The sequence below is a fragment of the Vicugna pacos genome, chromosome 32 (genome assembly GCF_048564905.1).
Source record: "Vicugna pacos chromosome 32, VicPac4, whole genome shotgun sequence".
Taxonomy (NCBI): domain Eukaryota; kingdom Metazoa; phylum Chordata; class Mammalia; order Artiodactyla; family Camelidae; genus Vicugna; species Vicugna pacos.
The window spans coordinates 17,080,653-17,105,586 of NC_133018.1; the positions used below are offsets into that span (position 1 = coordinate 17,080,653).

At 34.4% G+C, this 24,934-nt stretch overlaps 1 protein-coding gene across 1 annotated transcript in view; it reads left to right on the forward strand.

Annotated features, from left to right (window-relative positions):
• The window catches only part of NAA25 (N-alpha-acetyltransferase 25, NatB auxiliary subunit), a 60,539-nt gene that overhangs the window by 16,921 nt on the left and 18,684 nt on the right, over positions 1-24,934 (forward strand). Inside the window, exons 5-15 of the mRNA XM_006204828.4 lie at positions 2,908-2,982; positions 4,126-4,233; positions 4,603-4,681; positions 6,217-6,328; positions 6,911-7,000; positions 8,045-8,214; positions 10,167-10,279; positions 17,104-17,311; positions 18,128-18,217; positions 21,813-21,993; positions 22,682-22,781. Coding sequence (XP_006204890.1) covers positions 2,908-2,982; positions 4,126-4,233; positions 4,603-4,681; positions 6,217-6,328; positions 6,911-7,000; positions 8,045-8,214; positions 10,167-10,279; positions 17,104-17,311; positions 18,128-18,217; positions 21,813-21,993; positions 22,682-22,781 — 1,326 coding nt within the window. The remainder of the gene's footprint in view (positions 1-2,907; positions 2,983-4,125; positions 4,234-4,602; positions 4,682-6,216; positions 6,329-6,910; positions 7,001-8,044; positions 8,215-10,166; positions 10,280-17,103; positions 17,312-18,127; positions 18,218-21,812; positions 21,994-22,681; positions 22,782-24,934) is intronic.

The following is a 24,934-nucleotide window of genomic DNA, read 5'->3' on the forward strand; positions in this document are numbered from 1 at the left end:
GTATTTTTTTTTAATTGACAACACTAATATGTATATACATATAAATATTTAGTATCATTTTTCTTTCTAGGAATATGTTTTCAGCAAAATATATTAAATGTACATTTATGGACATAGTTAAAGAAATTACAGTTCACCTATATCGTAGGAAAAAATGCAGCACCCCATCCCCTCCCAAGTTTGTCTTTATCTGTTGATCTAGAAAGATGTTCCCAGTATATGTTACTTGCGAAGAGCAGGTTGGAAAGTGGCCTTCTACTCCCCTCACATCCACCCCTCCTTAATAAAGGGTGTATCTCTAAGTATATGTACTGAAATGTTACCAGGAGATAGGGCTAAGGATACCTTCTATCTTAATTTCTTTTCTTTCCTTTTTTTAAAAAGCATGTGTTAGTTTTATGATCCCACAAAATATATTTTTGAAATATGTATATACACATACTTATAAAATAACAAAAAGTACAACTTCATGCAATAGCAACACTACGGTAAGTTTTAAAAAAAAGGAAAAAGTAATCTGCCACTTGAACAGATTTTGTTTACATATGGTTTAACTTTACATATTGCCAGAGATATATACAATTTTGCATGTTGCTTTTTGGAAACATTGCACTGATGTGACTTAACAGGTTTTCCAATGTGTTTTACCCATAGCATGCTTTTACATTATTTTATTCTAGTGCATTGGAAGAATGGAGCACTCTAGTGTTAATGTTTTAGAATGGAATGTCTAATTTTTATTCTGCCTTTGTTGCTCTGAAGGTAGTTACAGTTCTTAGCTTATATATATATTTCTTCTGAAAGGAGTATGTCAGTCTAGTGTAATAGATATTTTGTAAATTACATGTTATGCTTCATGAAGGTGAGGGCTTTTGTTTTGTTCACTGCTGAATCTTCAGTTCCTAGAATAGCATTTGCAGGATAAATATTTGTTAAATAAATGGGTGATTTGCATAAATTGGTGGAGGTAGGAGGAAGGGAAGCCAGGGAATCAGAAAATTTGAGGACGTTTGCCTCATATGACATCTCTGGCAGGAAGTATTTAAAACCATCTTTAGTAAACTGTTGCTAGTCATTCATATGGTGATTAGACTTTCCTTTTTCTGTAAGTGATATTCCTGTTTGCAGCCATGTGTTTTTCAAACTTGTCTCTGGTCAGAGGTTTTCTATAGCAGCAGAATGTTAATATCTGCAAGATAGTTGGGTGTGGGCATGAAATTTTTCTTATTTTTTATATTAAAAAATCATGGTAAGCTTATATTCTTTTCCTTTTTATTTCTTATGTCATTATAAAAATGTTTTCTTTCCCTCAAGTTATCAAGTAAAATTGATTTTCTAACACTTTCCATTCCATTTCTCCAGAGTTTGATGTTAGAAGCAGGAACCTCAAGCCATCTTAGACTCTCCTTACTTATCCTGTGTGCCTATTTTGTGTCTAGATCATCTTGATTCTACCTCCAGTGTCATTGAGGTCTCTTTCTATTTGATCTACCTTATCCTGGTTAGCTTCTTCATTGCCTTACCTCTTTCTTCCTGTTTTCTTTCTTCACAGTACTGCTAAAATATTCTTCCTAGAAGAGTACAGATATATACATATCACTTCTTTACTCCATATAGACTCCTTTTTGAATGACGTATAACAAAAGTACCTCTGTCTTTTCTTTTCGCCCTTTTTTCTGTTACTGCTCTTAATTTTTTGTTTCAGCCAAATGTTCTACTTGTTCTTCTCAACAGGTCTTTTCTTTTTTTAATGTTTTTGTTCGGTTACTCATTTTTCTCCTACTTAGAATTGATTCACTCACTTATCCATTGACCCTAAATAATTGTGTTTGTGTATGTATTCTTACCCCCGCCATCTTTGCCTATAGGCATTCTGTTTGACTTTCAGAGTCCTTCTGAAAGACTGCTTGCTACTTTGGAGAAGGCTCTATTGATAAAGTTCTCTTCCCTACCTTTCCTTAAAAAAAGAAAAAGGAAGGAATAAACAAACTTATTAACCTTGCCTTCCTTGGAAACACCTTAGTATGGTGTTTTTGTATAGGGCATTTATTTTTGTTGCCAAGTATATTTTAGTTGTTCGAATATTTGTCTTACCTGTTTCTCTAGCTTTTAAGTGCCTCGAGGATTGGGACTCAATCTTTGTATCCTTGGCAGGGATAGATGGTTCCTTTCACTTAAGGAGGGGCTCCATGTATTTTTTCAAGTGGATTGAAGATAGGCAAAAGATTAAAAAATAAAATAGTAACTGTGTTAATTAGCTAACAGAGTTCTTAGCGTTGATTATTTGTTGGCTATTTATGGACAGATTCTCAGGTGTACATGAATAGATCTCCTTTGCGCCTTCTTGCCATGTTCCTGCTTTTAAGTATTTGCATATTATACATTTCACAATGAAAGGGTTCAATTCTAATTAATGGTATCTTGACAGAACCTGAATATTTTCCTCATATAAGAATTATTTTTTGCATTATGTCATAGTAATCTTACCTAATTTTGAAGTTTAAATACACTGTCTGGATTTCTGCATTTATTTGTTTTTAATATAATTAGTGCAGTGTCTTCAGTAAAGTTATTTATTGATGTACGTTCATAAGCCAAATTTTGTGTTTGGTAGTTTACCAGAACTATATTGGATTGCAGTATTTTCTAGAAATACAGGGCTTCAGTTTGAGAGAATCTGATTCAAAAGGTAAAGTATCATTCCTGATGTAAAAATTCACCTTTGTGATTTGCCTCTACTGTTACCCGATAGAGAATATCCATCAAGTCACTAGGCACTTGACAGTAACTGGGATATTTAAACGTGTTGCTATTCTTCTAGGAAACTTCTTGGCACATATCTAGGTCATTAACTGCCCTCTGTATGGTGCTTTCTAAATTAAGTGTTTATGGCTCTCTGTCTTTCAGGCTGGCATGGCTCTATACAAGATTGTCCCCAAAAACCCTTACTACTTTTGGTCTGTGATGAGCTTAATTATGCAAGTGAGTATGGCATTCAGAATGGGATTGAGATTTTTGTTTTTGTGTATAGTTACTGTCCTTAATGTGTCCTTTGAACATGTTGAGTAACGTGTTGCAGCATGTGTCAAACAGAGACTTAACATATTGTCAGTTGATTTTTTTGAACTGGGGAGATTTGGTATTCTTTATGAGTTGGTATGTCAGTTTATTTGTGTGTAGCACAAAGTATATTTTCCCTGGATCTTAGATCCATTATGGGTCTTTTGATCAAGTATGAGCCTTAAAATGTTTGATATTTTGACCTGAGGTTTATCTTTAAGATAAGACAATATCGTTGGTTAGTGAACAAGGTTATTGAACTGAGTGTCCTTGTTTTATCACTTCGGCTTTCTGAGCCTCAGTTTGCTCTTTTGCACAATGGAGATGCTCATCTCCCAGAGCAACTGTAAGGACTAAAATGGGATACTGTGTAGGAGAGTATGAGGAGGAAGGAATTAAAGTGTAGCAGTTAAGAACAGAGAGGCTCTGGGTTCAGACTGGTCTGCTTTCAAATATGGACTTCACCACGTCTTGGAGAGCTGTTGGGGAATTTTCTAGCCTTAGCTTACCTATAAAATAGGCAGGATAGCTACCTTGAAAGGTTGTTCACTGGGGTAAATGAGCTCTGAGCGGAGTCTTTTGTGATATTAAAATGATTAATATCATGCATTCATTTTAATTATCATTCTAAGATTATTAGCTAATAGTAAGCAGTACTGTAAATAGAATTGGCATTTCTCTTTTAATATGTGAAGATCTCAAGAAGACATCTGAAAGGCTTTTCTCTTCAGATACTTAGTACTCTTTATATATAATAAACAGTATAGACATACACCTTCTTAACATATTTCTAGAAAAATGTATGAATGACCTATTTAAAAGTTATATCATAATGCGGAAACTGCATTTCAAGAATGCATAGGATAATGAATCTTTAGTAAAGAAATCTCTTGTAAAGTAAACCACTGTCTAATACATCTTCTTGGCAAGTTCAAATTAGGTCCGATATTTGACATAGTGGATTGATAATTATGTGCTGGAGTCACAATAATGGTCTGCATGATAATACTATAAATAATGCAAACGGGGGAAATTAGAGTGAAATGTTTATCTTTTCTCCTCCAGTCTATATCAGCACAGGATGAAAACCTCTCAAAAACGATGTTCCTGCCCCTCGCTGAAAGAATGGTAGAAAAAATGGTGAAAGAGGACAAGATAGAAGCAGAGGCTGAAGTGAGTAATTTAAGCCCCACTTTTGTATTTGCATGATTTTGATATTGTTACAGTATTACAAACTGTTGCTTTATTCCATTTAGAGAACTGGGTCGTCACTCTTGCCTTTTGTGTAAATGTGAAGCTTTGCAAGCCCCTGGCTTAGGTAAAATGAAGTGAGCTGTCTCTTGCATTTTTTCCAGCAAGTGCTGTCTGCTGAGATAGATGCAGATAGAGGAGATACTACTGTCTGATTCTCACTGTTAGTTTCATCTCATGTGAAGATACAGTGTTCTTCTCTATTAGATAACTTCTTAAAAACATACAAATGACTTATCTTTTTATTATTGAAAAGTTTCAATTATTGCACTTCTTTGTTTTTTCTGTAAGGTTGAACTTTACTATATGATCCTGGAACGTTTGGGAAAATACCAGGAAGCCTTGGATGTCATCAGAGGAAAATTAGGAGGTAATTTTCAAAGTTTTCTTAAGTTTTTTGTTTGTTTATCTGTTTTGTTTTTTTCCCTATTTGAACATGACAGATGTTTATTTTGGAAAATTTCTTCCTCATACAGAAACAAAGATATAAAGACATTAAAAAATAATTTGTGATCATTTTATATTCTTCCAGGTTTTTCTGTATGTTGTACATTAATTTTTAAAAAATATTTTAAAATTGAAATTAATTCATGGATTCAGAAAATTCAAGGAATATGAAAGATTTTACCCCAGATCTTTAGTTCTCTGCTCTCTTTGTCCTTCTCCAGTTGCTTGGTCTGTCTGTCCTTTTATAGTATTAGTATCTTCCCCTTCCCTTTGTTTTTTAATCACATTTGAGAATGTACTGTACCTGGCCCTTACCAGCACGATGTTTTTATTAAAGCATTTTTTTCTTTAAAATTTTTGAATGTTAATGTTTCTAGTTAGGATTTGTATTTTAGATTCAAACATTCTTTACCTGCCTGTCCTATGAAGGCGTTTGAGTTTGTGACCTTTGCTCTGCATATTTTTATACTCAGTGTTTTTTTTTTTATCTTAACAGTGCACCTTAAAGGTATACCTCACTACCTCATTCTCTTTAATAACTGCCCGATGTTCCATAGTGTTAATGTAGTCGGTTTATACATAACCAGTCCGTGATGGATGTTTAGACTATTTGCAAGGAACATCTTTGCTACAAACCAGATTGCCCTCTGAGAGGCTATAGTGTGCATTCCTACCACCTTTATTTGCTGTCAAATTGTAAGAGGGTCTGTTTCTTTGCATACTTACTAACCTGTATTATCAAACTGTTATATCAAACTTTTTATGTTTTTTAATCAGATAAAACATACCTTACAGTTTTTTATTTAATTATGAGGGAAGATAATTATTTTTTCATTTATTTAAAGAACATTAATATTTTCTTCTTCTGAGCTACTTTTCCTTATCTTTTTCCTATTTCTAAAAATTTGGTTAATCTTATTGATTTGCAAGAGCATTTTACGTGTTAAAGAAGTTAGCTCTTCTCCATTGTTGAGAGAGTACTTCTTCCCTTTTTGTTGGAAAACTTATTTGTATGAACTTCATAGATGGCTTTAACTCTTCCGCTATTTTTGGAAATCTGTGACAGAGACTTTGGTTCCTAAATATTTACACATCTTTGATTTCCTTAGGAGAAATTTGTGGGAATGCAATTATTGTTTTGACACCCTTTATGGGCCTTGGGAGTAACGAAATGTAGAAGAGTAGCAGATCTCTCATTAGGTCCAGCCATTAAAAAGACTTTGTTTCTTATAAGTATGTATAGACTATTTGCTGCCATAAAACTGTATCAGAAATATACTTTTTTTCTTTTCAGTAAAATAATTTTTTTGTGAGATATTAGTTTGTATCTAATAATAGTCCCATTTTCTAAGAGAGTGAATAAGAAAATGTAACAGTTTCTTTCTTGTGTTTGGACTTTGTTCTGGTTTCTGAGCAGAAATGAAACCAGCTTACCAACTTTATAACTTTTAATTGTAGAGAAGTTGACAAGTGAGATTCAGAGTCGGGAAAATAAATGCATGGCTATGTACAAGAAGCTGAGCAGGTGGCCAGAGTGTAATGCCCTTTCCCGGCGCCTCTTACTGAAAAAGTAAGTAGATGCTTTTTTTTGGACTGTAAGAGTGGAGTGGGGCTTTCAGGTCTCACTATTGATTTTTTTTTGGTTTATGTCTTCTGAGATTTCTGGGCATAAACTGAAATCTTTTAGTTGTGTGTCCTGGATATTTTTTAAAGTTTTTGATGAGCCTTCATCTCTCACTAACAAGGCATAATGGTACTTATGCCACCAGGGTGCTGAGTGTTCCTAATGAATGCTGAAAAATCATTACTTTGTCAAATTCAATATTGGTCTGAAAGAGAGAGCCTTTTCCCAACCTCTCTCTTCCATTTTAGAAAGCACTAATGTGGGGAGTTTTCTGTTAAGAATATTAGTTTTCTAGACCTGGTCATTTTATTGAGAGAAAGAGTAGTTTCTCAAAAAAATTTGACTTTGAAAATGCCTCTGAAGTTGCTACCCTTTCAGGGCTGCAGAAGAAATCCAGAGGGAAGGTTGGGCTTCTTCTAGTAAAGACTAAAATATAACTTAGAAAATTAGTTGAATTATCATGGTTCCTCAGACAGATTTGTCACAACTTGGGTTTAATCCTGTGTGCACCATTCAATCTGATTTTAGCTCAGATGACTGGCAGTTCTATCTGACTTATTTCGATTCTGTCTTTCGACTGATTGAAGAGGCCTGGACTCCTCCTGCTGAAGGTGAACAGTAAGTTGTCTTCTTTCCTGAATTACAACACTTTTTAATAAGGATTTCATTGTAAGCCTAATAATTGAATTCTTTTTTTCTGTCTAAATAATGTATCCCTTTCAAAGTAAGATTTTTCTTTACAATTTAAAATTTTAAAATAGATACATGTTCATTGTAAACATTTTAAATTAGTACAGAAATATATAGTGTTGAAAGTGTTAGTTCCTAGTTATCCTACTATCCCAGAAATAACTTTTTTTCTCCCAGTTTTATTGAGATATAATTGACCCGGAAATAACTCTTGATAACAGTTTGGTGTCTTCCAGATTTATTTGGAAAAGAGAGTTTGGTGTCTTTTTTCTAGATGTATTTAAATTATGCAGATACAAACAAGTATTTTTATAAAAGCGGGATTATCTTAGATGTAATTGTTTAATATTCCCCCCCCCCAAAGTATATCTTGGGCATCTCTCCATATATGGTACATTTATATCTAATTCATTCTTCTTGGTGGCTTAAGAGAACTCCATTTTAGAGATATACCAAATTCATTTAATCTGTCCCTGTTTATAAACACTTGGATTGTTGCTGATTCCTGTTTTGTGAGCTATTACAGATGATACTACAATAAACATGCATGATATCTTTTTAAAAAGTGAATATAGAAATAGGAGACAAGAAACTAATTACGAACTGATGCTTTATAATATTAACTAAGTCATTTAATTTTTCTCAGCCTTTATTTTTCAAGCAATAAAATTTACTTTTATTTTTTTATTAGGTATATTTTATATATGCAAAATTATACATTCTTTAAGAAAGAGGTAGAGGTGGTTAGTCATGCTGCAGTAATCAGATGCCAGAATTGGGAGGAATCATATGTCGTGTTAACGGTCAAAATATGCTCATAGCTCTCTTTTTTTCTCACTTGTATTGTTTTGTAAATTATCAGAGTATTTTTTCTTATTTTTAATTTGTTTCTTGAAATCAGTTTGGCTTGACTTCAAGTCTTGGGTTGGACAACAGAGGCACAAAATACCTTTTTCATGTGTTTATATCCAGCTCTTTAGAAGGAGAAGTACATTATTCTGCAGAAGAAGCTGTGAAGTTTATAGAAGATCGGATCACAGAAGAATCTAAAAGTTCTCGCCATCTCCGAGGACCCCATCTAGCTAAACTGGAGCTGATTAGACGTTTACGACATCAAGGTTTTAATGATGAGTATAAATTGGGTAAGAAGCTGTAATGATACTTGAGAATGCTGGAGAAGATATAGGGATGCCCTTAGTACCCAAGTGCAGTATCCATTCTTTGAGGCCTACAGTGATAAAGTTGTGTTTGGGAAGCAAATGTCTTCATAACATGAAAATATTTACTAATGAATGGATCTCTTATAAAATTAGCCCTTAGTCACACATTCAACTTGGCTTAGCTTTAGCATCTCTCCCTGTTCCATCAGAGTGTTTGTCAGGCATTCTTTTGCTGACGCAACAACAATGTCAAAATCAATTTCAAAGTAAATTTGTTTTGTAAAAGTTTCTGGATTTCAAGAGTGAATGAAAGATTTCTTGAAAATCTGCTGTAAGCACTCGCAAAACTATTTATGAAACAACATCTGGCAGAGTTAGAGCAATTAACAGTTGAGAAAATTTACAGGATAATTACAAGATGGGAGAACAGAATGATTTGGATAGTAAAGCATTAAGAGAGGCCTTCAGGAAATTTGATGAAGCCCTTAGATGTTTTTGTAAATTGGTTCTTTTTGAGCTTACTGCACAAGAAGCGAAGATTGTCATATTGTACTAGTTGAGATTTTTGTGGGGAAAATAGCACCTCTGCCTCTAAAAACAGGAATTCTTTGCTCATTCTGTGAAGCTTATAGTTTTAATTATACCCCCCGTTTTATTAAGTTTAAGATAATAAACATTTTTACCTTTTCAGTTTCATGTTTTAAGATAAAACTCCAAAGAAAGCTCCCCCCCCACTCATCATTACAGAAATTTGGTTCTCATTAAAAGTTGATTAACTTAAAGAGGGACCAGTTGTCTTGAGACGATGAGCCCTTCTCCATACCTAAAACCTATCTTAGAACGTCTCTGTCCATTTTAATCATCTAATTAATGTTCTTTGCAGCTCATTTGAAAATTGACCGTACATGCCTCTCTCATTCCCTATGTAGATTACTCACAACAAATTTTGAATTCCATGTTGACTTCTTTCTTTTGGTCAACCTTAATAACCTTAGTTTGTGTTAGTTCCAGAATTGCAATAAAATTTTTTCAGCAAAATATTAAAATAAATTTCAAAGAATTGCTTTCTTTCCAAAGCTGGATATAAAAAACCATGGGATCTGCTTTCACATTTGGGATATTCATCCCCATCTTTCTCTTCCCTCTCGCCAGCTGGAATCTTATAAATTGGTGAATTTTTCTAGTCTCCACAAAAAAATTTCTTTTTTATCAGACCAGTGAGTGATTGTTAGTCTCTTTTGGATCACAGAGACTTGTGAGAATCTGCTTAAAGCCATGGATCTCTGTTCCCAGAAACGTGAGCAGGAATTGAGACCTAAAATCTTATAGAGGCCTTGTTAAAAATGTCTGCTTCCAAAGTCTAGTTCAAATTGAGAGCATTTTATTTTTACTATTTTTATTTTTAATTTGAGGAAAAATAAAATGAACTGGTGCCTTTTTACATATCCAGGTTTAAATTTTCCATAGTGAGTGACTTTGGAATTACTGGCCTGTGGCTCTCCATTTATTTCCTCTTCTGTTGGTGTGCCTGTTAAAAAACATTATTTTTCATTTAGATAACATTTATTTAATACTTGTTAAGTAGTTCAGGAACTGTTGTGGGGGAAAACGTATTTGTTTAATGTTTGCATGTAAACTTAAGTCTTTATTTAAACTTTAATGGAAAATTTTAAAGTATTTTAACTTTAATTGAGTGAAAAACTTCACATTTCCTCAGTGTAATAACAGGTAAACTGAGTTTGTAAGATTCAACTCCTTTTCAAAGTATTTATTTTGAAACTGGCAAGCCATCTTCCAGCCCTCATTGTCATTCTCATTCAAGCAAAGTTTTCATTTAATTGTAATAAATGTTTTTCAAATCAGACTTCTCACTTAAATTAGAAATTGCTCCATCCATGAATAATTTAGTGATTTTTTTCCCCCCTCTCTCTTAGGTGATCCAGAAGAATTAATGTTCCAGTATTTTAAAAAGTTTGGGGATAAACCTTGTTGTTTCACAGACCTCAAGGTGTTTGTTGACCTCTTGCCTGCTACACAGTGTACAAAAGTAAGTACAGTTGAGAATTCTGTTGGGTGCATGTATTTATTATAACTAGGTTAAATGTTTGGGTTTCTGTTCTAAAATGAGTAAGAGTGGTGAGCATGAGATATCAAGATAACTGCTCTATCAAGCCAAATTAACAGTCTTACAAACTCAGTTTACCTGTTATTACACTGAGGAAATGTGAAGTTTTTCATTCAATTAAAGTTAAAATACTTAAAAAAATTTTCATTAAAGTTTAAATAAAGACTTAAGTTTATGTGCTATCAGGTTAAAGGCATGATTTCTTGTTAAGTTAAGCCACAGTTGGAATAAACCCCTGATAGACAACTGGATTCTCCTGTTTTGTATTTATATATATGTGTGTGTATGTGTATGTATGTGTGTGTGTGTATATATATATATATACATATTTTGAGATAATTGTAGATTTACATGCAGTTGTAAGAGAAGTAATACAGAGAGATCTTCATACCCTTCACCCATTTTGCCCGAATGGTAAGATCTAGCATAACTATAGTGTAATGTCGTAATTAGGAGATTGATACTGATACGATCCATTGACCCTATTCAGATTTCACAAGCTTTACATGTGTTCATTTGTGTGTATATGTGTGGTATGTTTGTATGTGTGTATTTAGTGCAGTATATAATGCACATGGATTCATGTGACCACCATTATAGACAAGATACAGAATAATCCCACCACCAGGATCCCCCCATGTGCTACCCTTTTTTCCCCATAGCCGCCTCCCTGTATTTCCCCCTTTACCTATCCTTCTCCCTCAGCAACTACTCATATGTTTTCTATTTCTGTAATTTTGTCATTTTAAGAATGTTATATAATGGAATCATATTATGTGTAACCTTTTGAGATTGACTTTTTAAACTCAGCTTAACTCCCTGGACTCATCCATGTTGTTACATGTATCGTATCGTATTCGTTCCTTTTTATTGCTAAATAGTATTCCATGGTATGAATATAGCACAATTTCTTTAACCTGTTGGAGACCATCTGGGTGTTTCCACGTTTTGGCTATTATAAATAGAGCTGCAATGAACATTTGTATGGGTTTTTTATGTGAACTTAAGTCTTCATTTCCTTGAGAAGAATACCCAGTAGTATAGTTGTGGGGTCTTATGAAAGCTACATATTTGTTTTAAGAAACCACCAAACTTTTCCACAGCAATGATACCTTTTAAATTCCTGTTAGCAGTGTATGAGTGGTCCAGTTTCTCTGCATCCTCATCAGCATTAAGTGTTGTCACTATTTTTCATTCTAGCTATTCTAATAAGTGTGTAGTGATGTTTCTTTATGGTTTTAATGTGCATTTCCCTAATGGTTCAGGATGTTAAACACTTTTCATGTGCTTATTTGCCATCTGAATTTTCTCTTCAGTGAAATGTCTGTTACTGTCTTTTGCTCATTTTCTAGTTAATTTGTTTTGTTTACTGTTGAGTTTTGAGAATTCTTTAGATATTCTAGATATAAGTCCTTTGTCAAATAGGTGTTTTCAAGGTTTTTTTTTCCCAGTCTGTAGCTTGTCTTTTCATCCTCTTAACAGAATCCTTTGCAGAGCAAAGTTTTAAATTTTGATAAAGTCCAATGGACTTTCCTTTTAATGTCTTACCTGATTTGCTGGAAACTATAGCAGGTAATTGCTGATTGCTTCAAATCATGATTTATTCTTGCTGAAGCAGTCTGAAACTTGAAATCTCAGGGATTTTTAAAAAAATAAATTTGAAGACCTAAATAGATATTTCTCCAAAGAAGACATACAGATGGTCAATAGGCACAAGAAAAGATGCTCAACATTGCTAATTACTAGAGAAATGCAAATCAAAACTACAGTGAGGTATCACCTTGCACTAATCAGAATGGCCATCATTAAAAAGTCTACAAATAATAAATGCTGGAGAGGACTTGGAGAAAAGGGAACCCTCTTACACTGTTGGTGGGAATGTAAATTGGTGCAGCCACTATGGAGAACACAAAGGAATATTATAAAAAAGAATGAAATAATGCCATTTGCAGCAACATGGATGGAGCTAGAGATTATCATACTAAGTGAAGTAAGTCAGACAGAGAAAGACAAGTATTATATCATTTACATGTAGAATTTAAAACTAATACAAATGAACTTATTTACAAAACAGAAGCAGACTCACAGACATGGAAAAGAAAATTAATGGTTACCAAAGAGGTGGGGAGGGACAAATTAGAAGTATGGGATTAATGGATACACACAACTATATATAAAATAATTAAATTGTATAGCACAATGAACTATATTCAGTGTCTTATAATAACCTAGAATGGAAAAGAATCTGAAAAAGAATATATATTACATATGTGAATCACTTTGCTGTATACCTGAAACTAACACAATATTATGTCAGTTATAAAGTTATAGTTCAATAAAATTTAAAAAATAAACCTCATTTTGGAATAATTTTACGTTTACAGAAAAGTTGTAAAGATAGCACAGAAAGTTACACAAGACCCTTCACCCAGCTTTCCCCAGTTAACATCTTAAATAACAGCGGTACATTTGTCAAAACTAAGAAACTGACATTGATACATTACTATTAACTGGCCCCTAGACTTTATTTGTATTTTGTAGTTTTTCCATTAATGTCCTTTTTCTGTTCTGGAATCTAATCCGAGGTACCATGTTGTAGTCAGTTGTCATGTACTGGGAGTTTTTGTAGTGAATGAATCGATTCAAATCAATTATATATTGAGAAAGGGGATCCTTATCTGTAGACTCTTCATCCACAGCAACATGAATTGGATTGCTTACCCATTGATGAGAACTTCATACCCTGTTCCTTATTAAAGGCTTTTAGTGTTTAGCCTAGAGTATCCTTGGTAGTAGGCAGTGGGAAAGCAGTATGCCCATGGTAGGATAGAGCACCATATAAAGAAATACTGATATGTATCAAGAGAGTCTGTGACTTTGATCAGAGTTATTCATGAAAAAGTCTAATGAGTGAAGATTGGAAGTCTTCCTATCACAGGGCTGCCACTACCTGGAAGACCAGAAAACCTCTGTCATTCCCATGGGGAGTGAGTGAAGCTCAGTGGGAGCACAGTGGGGATGACTAGAGTATTTGCTTGGTGACCATAGCCTTAGCCCACCAGGAGTCCATACTTTGGCAATCTTTTTTTTGGGGGGGGTAGGTAATTAGGTTATTTATTTAATGTAAGTACTAGGGATTGAACCCAGGACCCCGTGCATGCTAAGCACAGTGCTCTACCACTGAGCTACACCCTCCCCCATCCTTTGGCAAACTTGAGGTTGCACATCTAGGGCAGATGGGGCAGTGCATTTCCAAACTGTTAAGTAGCCAGTGGTCTCTCTTGGGCTCTGAAATGACTATCACCATTCACTTTGGTTTAGAAAAGCTGTTCTTGATATGTTGTGCTTATAGAGTGCATGCCAAGCTTTAGAAGTTTTCTAGATAAATTGTAACATACCCAGAAAAGAGGGTTCTGGGTTTTAGGAGGACTTGAAAGCCTATGAGAGAAAGGTTAAGTAGAAGAGAGGTTTGGTCTGGTAAGGACAAAGTACTTTCTTATAGTTTGAAAAGCTCTCTTGTAGAAGAGGGATGAGAACAGGGACCAGCAAGAAGTTGCTGCAGGGAATTAAGAATTTGGCTCAGTGAGAAAAAGGTCATCTTTATAGTCAGAATTCTCTAAAAATACAGTATGTGAGTTTCATGTAACTAGAGGGATTTAAGCAGAAAATGGAACCATTGGGAGAGATTCGTTCAGTAAGTGTTGGACATATTTGCTGAGTGCTAAGACAGGGAACAATTGATCATGTTTTATAGTGCTTATCATCTTATAACTTGAAACATAAAATGTTAGGAATGCATCAGAGGAATGCTTATGTTGCCTTAAGCTGAAATTCATATAGGTTTGCTAATATAAATTTAGTACCAGTAGCTCTACTTGATTGGCATGTTTGAAAATCTTAGGTCACCTATGTGGCGCCATATAGTAATTATATACTGGGAGGAATCCTCCAGAAGTAACAAAATACTAGCAGTGTTGAAGTGGTCATTGTTCAGTGAGACAAAGGTTTTAAAGCTGTTGCAATGAGTTTTGTAGTCCTATGTAAATTTTTATTTGGGAGGGCTAATTTTGCTGCCACAACTTTTTAAATGTAGGATGACTTCAGCAGCTAAAAATCTTGCCACTCAGCAGTATGTTTGTCAAAGTGTTGCAAACTGTCCGAGTAAGGTTCATACTGAGAACTGTTGTCCCAGTGAATTAGGAGACACATCTTTTTAAAATGAGACTAGCCTCTAAGAGTGGGCCATTGAGTCCAGTTATCCTTAAGTGGCTCACCCAGGGTAGCATTTTTATCTTTTGTTTCCTTTGCCTTGGGGTTTTAACCTAACAATAAAGTGATTCCAGTTTTTAAAGAAGCTTTTTGCATAGCAGTAAAACTGTACAGTTTAGAATAGAGAATGGATGTATTGTTTCATGACAGAAACTGTTTGGAAGATTCTTTAGCATTCGTTAGAGAAGACCTTAATAATAAATATAACTTGATATATAAAATGGTTTACAAGAATGGAAGAGCTGGCAGTAGAAATTATATAGGCATTTAGTCAAAAACATGAAAACCAGTGCTGTGGTTTCTTGTTACAAATATGATTATCTGATCATAATAATTAAAATGAAAATTCATACAATTGTAGACAAATTGAAGCAAAATCATTAACAAATGTGAAACTGCATGATGAGTGGGATTTTTATTTTAATTTACTTTTTATTCGTATCCAAAAATTACGTATATAAAATTGGAAAAGTCAAATGGTACTACAAGGCTTATGTTGAAAAATGATTGCAGCTCTTTGCCATCTCCAGCCCTGGTTCTGGCTCTGTACAGGTAAATCACTTTCAACTCTTTAACTGTTTCTTCTGTTATACCCCTCCGTTTTTCTGAATTATAGGCTTTGTTTATTTTTACAGTTATAGGCTTCATCTATTGCTGTCCTACTGTGGAAGGCGATCATTTCGTTCATAATATCCCACATCTTCCCTTAAGTACTTTCCCCCCAGTATAGTTCAGTCATAATTCAATATATTTTTATGACTAGATATTCACAGCCACTTCGTTTATGGAGATTACCTTTCCTGCACAGCTTTCTTGGAGTTAATATTTTTTGTTCAGTTCACCCCAATCAATCTGACAGAACTGTAAAGATATAAAACTCCTCTTGGTGTAGTCTGGAACATTAGGAAATAGTTCTGTCCCATTCTCCCCTTAGGTCTGTAGTATCGCTGGTTCAGTTTCTCCTGGGGGTAAAACAAAACCTCTGGCTCCTGCTGGGTTTAGGAAGTCAGTTAATGAACTTGGGGAGGGGTCTAACTTCTTAGAGAGAATTTAGCAAATTCTCCTGTTGGTCCCACCAGCACTTTAGCTTTTAGGCACACCTCATGGCCTTAATTTCTGAGTCTTCTAAGGTGCTATGGCTGGAAGAGGCTTGCTGCTTATTGGTGGTGTCCCTATTGCATACTGTTGGATTTCAGCTTTCTCGGCCTTCTGTGTTGGTCATTACTTACCACCTGCCCTTTTGAAATCTTGTTAATGTTTTTTATTTGCTGTCATCTCTTCATATGTTCTTGATCCTTAGAGGCTGATTCCTTTTTTGTTCTTTACTGTCATCTTAATAGGGTTTTGGAAGGGAGTAAAAATAAGCCTGTGTTTAATAAATGTGTGACTGGAACTGGTGTTTTTAAAAATTTATACCAAATTTAGAGAATTAAAAACTTGTTTTTAAATTGAAATATAGTTGATTTGCAATGTTGTATTAGTTTCTGGTGTACAGCAAAGTGATCCAGTTATACATATGTATATTCTTTTTCATAATCTTTTTCATTATAGGCTATTGCAACATTTTGAATATAGTCCCCTGTGCTATACAGTAGGACCTTGTTGTTTTATCTGTTTCATATACATAGTAGTTTGTATCTGCTAATCTCAAACTCCTAATGTATCCCTCCCTCCTTCCCCCTGTGATAACCATGTTTGTTGTCTATGTCTGTGAATCTGTTTCTGTTTTGTAAATAAGTCCATTTGTATAATTTTTTTAGATTCCACATGTAAGTAATGTCATATGCTATTTGTCTTTCTCTTTCTGACCTCCTTTACTTACTATGGTAATCTCTTGGCCCATCTATGGTGCTGCAAATAGCATTATTTTGAGAATTAAAAACATTTCAATGCAGCTGTTACCATTGGGAAAAACTGGGTGAAGGGTACGCAGGATCTCTCTGTGTTATTTCTTACAACTGCATGCAGTTATAATTATCTCAAAATTAAAGCTTTGATTAAAAATGCAGTTTAAAGCGACTGACATGATATAATCATTACTTTCAATGTATACTGTTTAAGAATTTATTATATCAGTATAATAGTAGGTTTGTTTGGAGTAACCTGCTCTTTTTTATAGTCTTCCTAATTAAACATTTTCATTGCTGCATTATGTATTATCTTAATATATTACAATTTAGGAAACATTTTCACAATTCTTTTAATCTTTTAGTGCATATACTACATGGTATTGCCCTTTGGGCAGCAATGAACGAGTGTGCTAGTCTCACTGGAGTTTTATCAGCATTGTGTACTGTTAGAAGTGTTTTTGTCTTAGTGATTTTGGTAGACAGAAAATGGTATGCTAAAGGGGTTTCAATTTGTATTTTCTCTTGATATCTCTTTCTAGACTATTTAAGTATTTGTTAATTATGGCCTACTAAAGACTAGTTCTGTTTTGAGAACACCTGTGCACCTTTCTTCCCCCTACTTTGCAGTTTATTAATCAGTTGCTTGGAGTTGTTCCTTTGTCAACACCAACAGAGGATAAGCTGGCACTGCCTGCTGACATCAGAGCTCTGCAGCAACATTTGTGTGTGGTGCAGCTGACGAGGTTACTTGGCTTGTATCATACAATGGATAAAAATCAGAAATTGAGTGTGGTCAGAGAATTGATGTTAAGGTACCAGCATGGACTGGAATTTGGTGAGTAACCGTTCAAAATGTGCAGTCGTTCCTTGATCTGCTAAGACTTTGAAGTCACTTTATCATTCATAGCACACTGTTTTAACAACGCTTTTGGCAAGGAAAATATTTTGTCAAGTGGGAACACTATCCGAGTAATAAAATACAAAGCCTTTCTGAAGCTTGGCATTTTGAAAAATTGTAGTTGGCTCCCAGATGTCCATATCCTTCCTGATCTGGTGAGCTTACTCTTCACCACATTGGGGCTTATATGAATTTCATAGAGTTTATGATTATTGTCATATTTTCTGCTTATAGACCTTAATATTCTTAATACAAAGAGGATGTAAGTGAACAAAAAGAATAAGTTGTGAGGTAAATAGTTTAGAAGTAGATGATCTTCAGATTGTTTAGACATGTGTGATAAAATATAAATTATCTGACTCGATGATATTAGTATTTCTCTAACTGTATTCTAAAAATACAGGTCAAGTAGCAAGCATAATACTTTAGTTATACATGGCCTTTGGCTTCTGTTCTTTTCTTTACCTAACACCTCCTTCCAGATCTTGCTGTTCTCCTTTTGAGACCATTTGGAATACCACCTCTGTTCTGAAACCTTTCCTTCTGCTCCAGCTGAGTGTGGTCTCACTTTCTTTTGACTCTTTTGATTCATGGCTTATATTTTTCTTCTGGTATTTTTACCCCATTCTTATTAGTTTCTTTTCCTCTTTTTTCTCTTCTCCCTCCTGTCAGTTTCTTGCTTTAAAAAAATCCTTTGGGGCAGTAATAATTGAACAAATCTTAAAATACAGATATGATTTTTTTTCCCTATAGGGAAATCCTGTTTGAAAACCGAATTGCAATTTTCAGACTATTACTGTCTCCTTGCTGTCCATGTGCTTATTGATATATGGAGAGAAACAGGTAAAAAGCAGCAATTTCAGTTTAACTTTACTCTTTGTTTTTATTGATTATAAATCCTTAGGCTAATTATATAATCCAAGAATTTGATTTATGCTTTAAGGTTTTCCTTCCTTGCCCTTCTACAGGGTGCTTCTAGAAGAACCCAAGTCTCCAAGTACCCTCCTCTCTGTAATCAGGATAATCTTAAATCAGTGGATATCTGTTCTGTTTTTAAATGTTTCCGAATAGTGAGTGAACAACCTATTACAAAGTTACAATAATTAAAATACAGAGTAACTGATTTAGAGTTAGATGTATGGGCCCGTGGAATGGGATAGCCATTTTTGTTCACTGAAAAAAAATTATATACCGGAAAATACTCTCTTTTTGGAATATAGTTCAGATTAGCCTATTAAGACAAAAATGTAATACGTGGTAAAGGAAGCATCATTCATGAGTTGTTGAACAAGAGAAGGATGATTCAGCAAATGGTACTGAGATTGCCTTTTCTTTAGGTCTCACCCTCTGATGTTTTCACATATTAGCAGCTTTTTGAGAAAAAAATAACTTTAGCTACTTATTGTGTATTATTCATGAGAATAGCCTACAGAAGAAACAGAGCTGGGCTGACAGTAATGTACAAGATAAGATACAACCCTTGCCCTCATGGGTCATTTCACTGAGCACTCAATTTTGATATTATCCTCCTCATGCTTAAAATTCTTCAGATACACTATTTTTCTGAGGATGAAGGTCAACCTTATTTAGATGGTTTACAATGCTCTCTATAATCTAGCCTCTGCCTGCATCTCCAGATTCTTAAGTACTTAGAGCCCTGAATCTACTTTTTTTTTTTTTGCTACTATCACTGAACATCATGTTGCCTATCTTTGAAATAACTTTCTTACCTCCTTCATCTAACTTTTATTCAAACAGTGCCTCTGACAAGCCTGTCTTGATTTCACCCCCTTTCTCACTGCAGATTTTATGCCCTTTCTGAACTTTTGTAGGACATTGTATATACCCATGTGATACTGTATTGTACCGGGGTGGGGACGAAATCGTTTTTATCAGAGTACTTGTTATCTGGAGTCCCAGATTCATGAGATTGCTTTGGGCCATAAAAGTCATCTTAATATAAAAACCATTAAAGAACTGACTACTTAATAATTTTGTCCCTATTCAAATACACTTTCCCACTTATTTCTAGCATCTGTTCTTGCTCATAGTGACTATGACTTTGCTAATCTCTTGGTTTTTGAGCAAGATATCAGACCATATAATAATAACTACAGTTAACATTCGTTGATCATCAGGCACTTGAAAGTGTTTTATATGAATTTAAACCTTGTAACAAAACAGTTAAGATTGTTACAGTTTAGAGAAAGAAATTAGATAGACTATCCAAAATCCTATAGTGCAAATAAATGGTAAGTTATAGCTATTATAAGGATGCAGAGTTTCTTGAAGTCAGTGAAAGTGATGTTGAAATGCTCCAATCATAAGCATAGTCATTGTTCAAGGTAGATCTGACAAAAATTAAAAATGTATAAAAAAATTGATGAGGATGTTGAAAGAGACTGATTTGAATGTGAAAGGTTTAAGAAGAGTGTGTTAGGAAATTGATGGTGCTCTGAAATATTTTTGCAACAAAAGCATTTCTTTATGATTGTGCTGCAAAAATAAAATGGGGAGTGAAGAATATAATTTTCTCCCTCCAGTTTTATTGAGATATAATTATTACATTAGATTGTATTAGTTTAAGGTATACGATATGATTTGATGTATGTATATATTGCAATACGACAATAAGTTTAAAGTGTCACGTAACTACAGTTTCTCCCCCTTGTGACAAGAACTATTAAGATCTTCTCTCTTAGCAACTTTCAAATACACAGTACAGTATTGTTAACTATAGTTACCATGCTATATATCATATCCCCAGCACTTACTTATTTTATATATTTTCATTATATCATTTTGTTATATTACAAAATTTAGTTAGAAAAATTTTGCTCCCCAAGTCCTCATCAACTCTTGATGCTCCTTGATTGGTGAAGAATTTGCATAGGGTTGTAGTTATATACTAAATTTTGTAAAATAAAATTAGATGATAAATGTCTTCAGAACATTGGGTTTAATAGCTCAGAAGTATAAATTAAACCACTTTTTTCTATTTGAAATTTTGTTTCCATGTAAAAGAGAACTTTAAGTTTTTTGTTTTAATTCTAAATACTAATTATCCTTGAAAAACTAGGATTTTAAGAAGTTATCTACTATCTATAATTGTCCAACTATCTCTTCTACTCAATTCTGAGCCTCTTGAGACCAGGAACCACCTATGACTCTTATCTCTGGGTCTTATATTTAGTGTTACTGCAGAGTTTAGGCCACTGATTATTGAATTAAATAAAATTATGGTTGTGAAAACCAGGTAACAACATAGGAAAACACAAAATTGGATGTATGCCATGATTACTACTGTGTATAAGTAATTATAGTTCAAAGCAGTACATTAATCATAATGGCAGTTTGAGTAGATCATGGGTAGTTTGCATAGTTTGGGTAGGATTATGGATGATGTTTATCTAAAACTCCAATTTTTGGTTATAACTTGTTTCTTTTCTCTTAGAAAAAGCATATACAATATAATTTTAAAAGCTCAGTGCATGACTTATTTTAGCTATTTTTTTGAACTGTAAAAATATCTTTTACTGTAATTTTGGAAAGCAGTTTACTTTAACCTTACTTTTCCAGCTTCTAAAAGGCACTCTAACATTTTTATATATTTCCTTCTCTCTTTCTTGTGCATATTTTATAGACTTGAGATGAACTCTTCACACTCATTTGAATTCTGTGTGTTTTACTGAATATTATTACATAATTATTTTCCCTCACTATTAAAAACTTCTTGTTAAACGACTGTATGATGTTTCCCTGTGTGGGTGTTACTATAATTTACTTAATCATCTCTCCATTATTAGTACAATGAATATTTTTGTATATAAAATTTTATCTTTATTTCTGTTATTTTCTTTAGATAATTTCATAAAAGGGAAGTTACTTATTTTTTAAGACTATTGATGCATGTAACATATTGAATTTTGGTAGGCCAAAAAAAGTGTATCATTTAGTTTATTAATGAGCAGTTTTGGGTTTTTTTTTTTTTTCAAATATTAGTTGACATCCTGTTAGTAAAGTACATGTGGAAGAAAAATGATGTCTAGAGAAAGCATCTGTCTGGGGTCTTGTAGAGAAAATCCAGTACTGGGAAGGTTGGTGGATTCCACTTCTCCTTCAAAATCCATCTCTTCTCAGAATCTAGGGTCCTGTGAGATTCTAAACTTCTCTCTCCACAAGACCTGACACCTTAAAGTTTGCATCATTTTTGCAGATGCAGTTTAAAAACTGAAGTCACTATTGAGGGACTGTCTATTCAGGGAAATTCTCTGTTTTGCTTACAGCTGTGTATCCAAAATTTATTCTCGGCCACCTAACCTCATTCTTAGAATAGTTTGGAGGGGTGATGATGTCAGTAAGCTTGTGTTTTTTGTTCTTGAGAAACCTCCATTTGCTGTCTAGATCCGTGGATAATGCTGTTATATTTTGGTTCTAGGTGATGAAACCGCAGTGTGGCAGGCCCTGACTTTGCTGGAAGAGGGATTAACCCATAGCCCTTCCAATGCTCAATTCAAATTGCTGCTTGTTCGAATCTACTGTATGCTGGGAGCATTTGAGCCAGTGGTGGATCTGTACTCCAGCCTTGATGCTAAGCATATCCAGCATGACACCATTGGGTTGGTAGTATATACTCTGAATAATGAGCAGCCAGCTAAGGAAGTGGAGGGGTCCTCATATATGGAACGCTAACATTTTGATTTTCGCAGAAAAGTTGTTTCTGATAATAAGCTTCTTAGATTAAATAATCACCTATTATAAACCATTGCAAAGCATAAAGAGTTTTATATCTCTTAGCATTTTGTGGTAATTTTAAATTTGTACGATTTACAAATGATAAAAAAAAAAATTTCCCCCAGAGACAGCAAATAGTTACATCCTTTGGACTCTTTTTCTTACCACACATTGTTTTTGAAATCTTTACTTCTGCCTTGCAGTTGTGGCTGACACATGTGCTTTATTTCTTGACCCCAGAGATCCTTTTAATGTATAGTTTGATTTTTCTTTATTTTCTCAATGCCCTGTAGAGCTGTTTAAGGAAGACAGCATTCTGTTCTCTAACAACTTGTGTTCTGTTAATCATCAGAGTATGAGAAAGCATAGCATAGAACTTTAGGTCTCCCACAAAAGTAAATTAACTTTGCTGGTTTTCTTTTAATTTGATTCTGTGGCTTAAATAATTTCTATGGCAGGATGTATTAATGTTCCGTATGCCTAGTTATTTCTCTACCATAGTAATTTGAAGTGTAGTATTTGATACTAGAGGTGGTTAGGTATAACATTTTTTTTTCTTTCCTCCCAACCTAGTTATCTTTTGACCCGATACGCTGAATCCCTAGGTCAGTACGCTGCTGCATCCCAGTCCTGTAACTTCGCACTCAGGTTTTTCCACTCCAACCAGAAAGATGTAAGTGAAAAAAAAATTTTTTTAATATGGTCTTGCCTGCTGAATGCACATGATTCAGAGAGCATCTTCCCTTGGTTCACAAGTCATGTATTGAGGTGCACCACGTTGTACTTGCAAATGCCCTTAGGCCATAGCTCACTGGCTAAGGCTATTAGAGGTAAAGGGTTATTTGTGGTTGTTAGAATGGGTGTGTTTAATAGAATCCATGTGAAGTTGCACTTAAAACTGGGTCTTAGCTGAAAAGGAAGTGTTATACCTCTTAGGTCTGTCTTTTAATCTCTAAGAGACTTTCTAAGGGTGTTAGAAATAGCCCACTAGAGTTTATAGTCTAGGATGCCATATATGATTCTGCCATAGCAGCTGTTCTCTGTTACCTTTATTTCTGAAGTTTATAACCACTGTTCTCTTAGCTAACAGAGAATGCACTTGTATTTTCTTAGAACTATAAAACTGACCAATTGAAGGGCAGTTCAAGAAACATAGATCAATAGCATACTTTTTTAAAGTAGCTATAAATAAGATAAAGCTTTTATGTGCCATAATGAAAGGATGGGATTTGCACCGTGTTTTTCACTGCAAGCAGACTTGGTCTCCACTTGTCAGTTAAGCAGAATTTTTTGTAGAAAAACATATGTCTCTTACTCAGTCAACAAGCAGTGCAGAACCACCCAGGAACATATGTGGAGATAAGGCTTGTCTCTAAGATAGTCACTAACTACTTGGTTTCATGTACTTCTGAGACACATCACTGGAATTAGGCCATGCCAGCTATTATCCGCCCATAATGTTCCAATTTCATGGTCTGACAGCAACTAAGGAACTTGGCAAGGAAGCTGGTTTCTGAGGTTCTTCTGGGCAAATACCCATGAGGATTTTTTTAAAAAACTCTTTTGTAACTATGATGGCTATAGCTAATTTATCTTCCATCTAATTTGTTAGGAGTGTATTAAATAAAAAACTGGGACAGGGCAAAAGCATTTCTGAACAATAGAATATAGGTTTGTTGTTCTCATCTTGCATTAATTATGTTTGGTTATGCTTCAGGGTATGACCTAGAGGGCTGATGAAACCCAGGGTTTCTGGGTTTCATCATCATCAGTTGGCTTTTAAGCTCTATCGCTCTCCTCCCATGGCTCCCAACAGTGACTCTGCATCATCAGTTGGCTTTTAAGCTCTATCCCTCTCCTCCCATGGCTCCCAACAGTGACTGTATCTCTGTTCAGACTTCATTTTGTGCTATAGCTTCTGATCAGGGAGAGACGAAAGTGGGTATCAGCAGCTGAACGTATTGCTCAGAAAGTGCTGGCCCTGCTTTGGTGTCAGAAGGGCATTTCTAGTGCTTTGGGTCTAAAATCTCCTAGCATGAATGGGCAGTTGGGTTATAAATCTGGGAGTTTTCACTGTGTGTTCAAGTATCTGTGCTTGCCCTTCTCTGTTTTCAAGAAGTTTCACTAACTATTAAAAAAAAAAATCAAAAGAAAAATGTACTTCAGATCTCATTATTCTGGGTTTCATTTCTGTATTTTTTTTCTTTTTTTAATTTTTAAAAATTGAAGCATAGTTGATTTATAGTGTTTCAGGGGTACAGCAAGGTGATTCAGTTATACATATATACATATTCTTTTTCAGATTCTTTTCCATTTTAGGTTATTAAGAGATAAATATAGTTGTCTGTGCTATACAGTAGGTCTTGTTTATCTGTTTTATATATAATAGTGTGTATCTGTATCATTTCTGTATTTCTAAGGAAGAGTTAAAGAAACATTTGATATACTGAAGGATCCTTTTGAAAGTTCGGTTTCTCGAATAGCTTTGAGGTAGGATTGGGGGGTAAATAAAGGATTAATCCAAGTCTGGTGACTGGTTTTACTCTAGTTTTCAATCATCCAGCATTCTAGAGGAACTATATTGTTCATGATTGGTCAATAAAGGCACATTATTTTATAGTAATAAAAATTAAACTTTAACCCCCCCCCCCCAAATGTTGTGTCTCAAAAGTTGTTTTGAAAACAAAATGGGAGGGAGGAGGATGAGGGGTCATAAAAAAAAAGAAAACACACACACACACACACACACACGTATACAGAAAATAAAACAACCAAAAGTATTGTAATAAGGAAAGGAGATCCGAGATCCCCAAGAGTGCTGAGAGG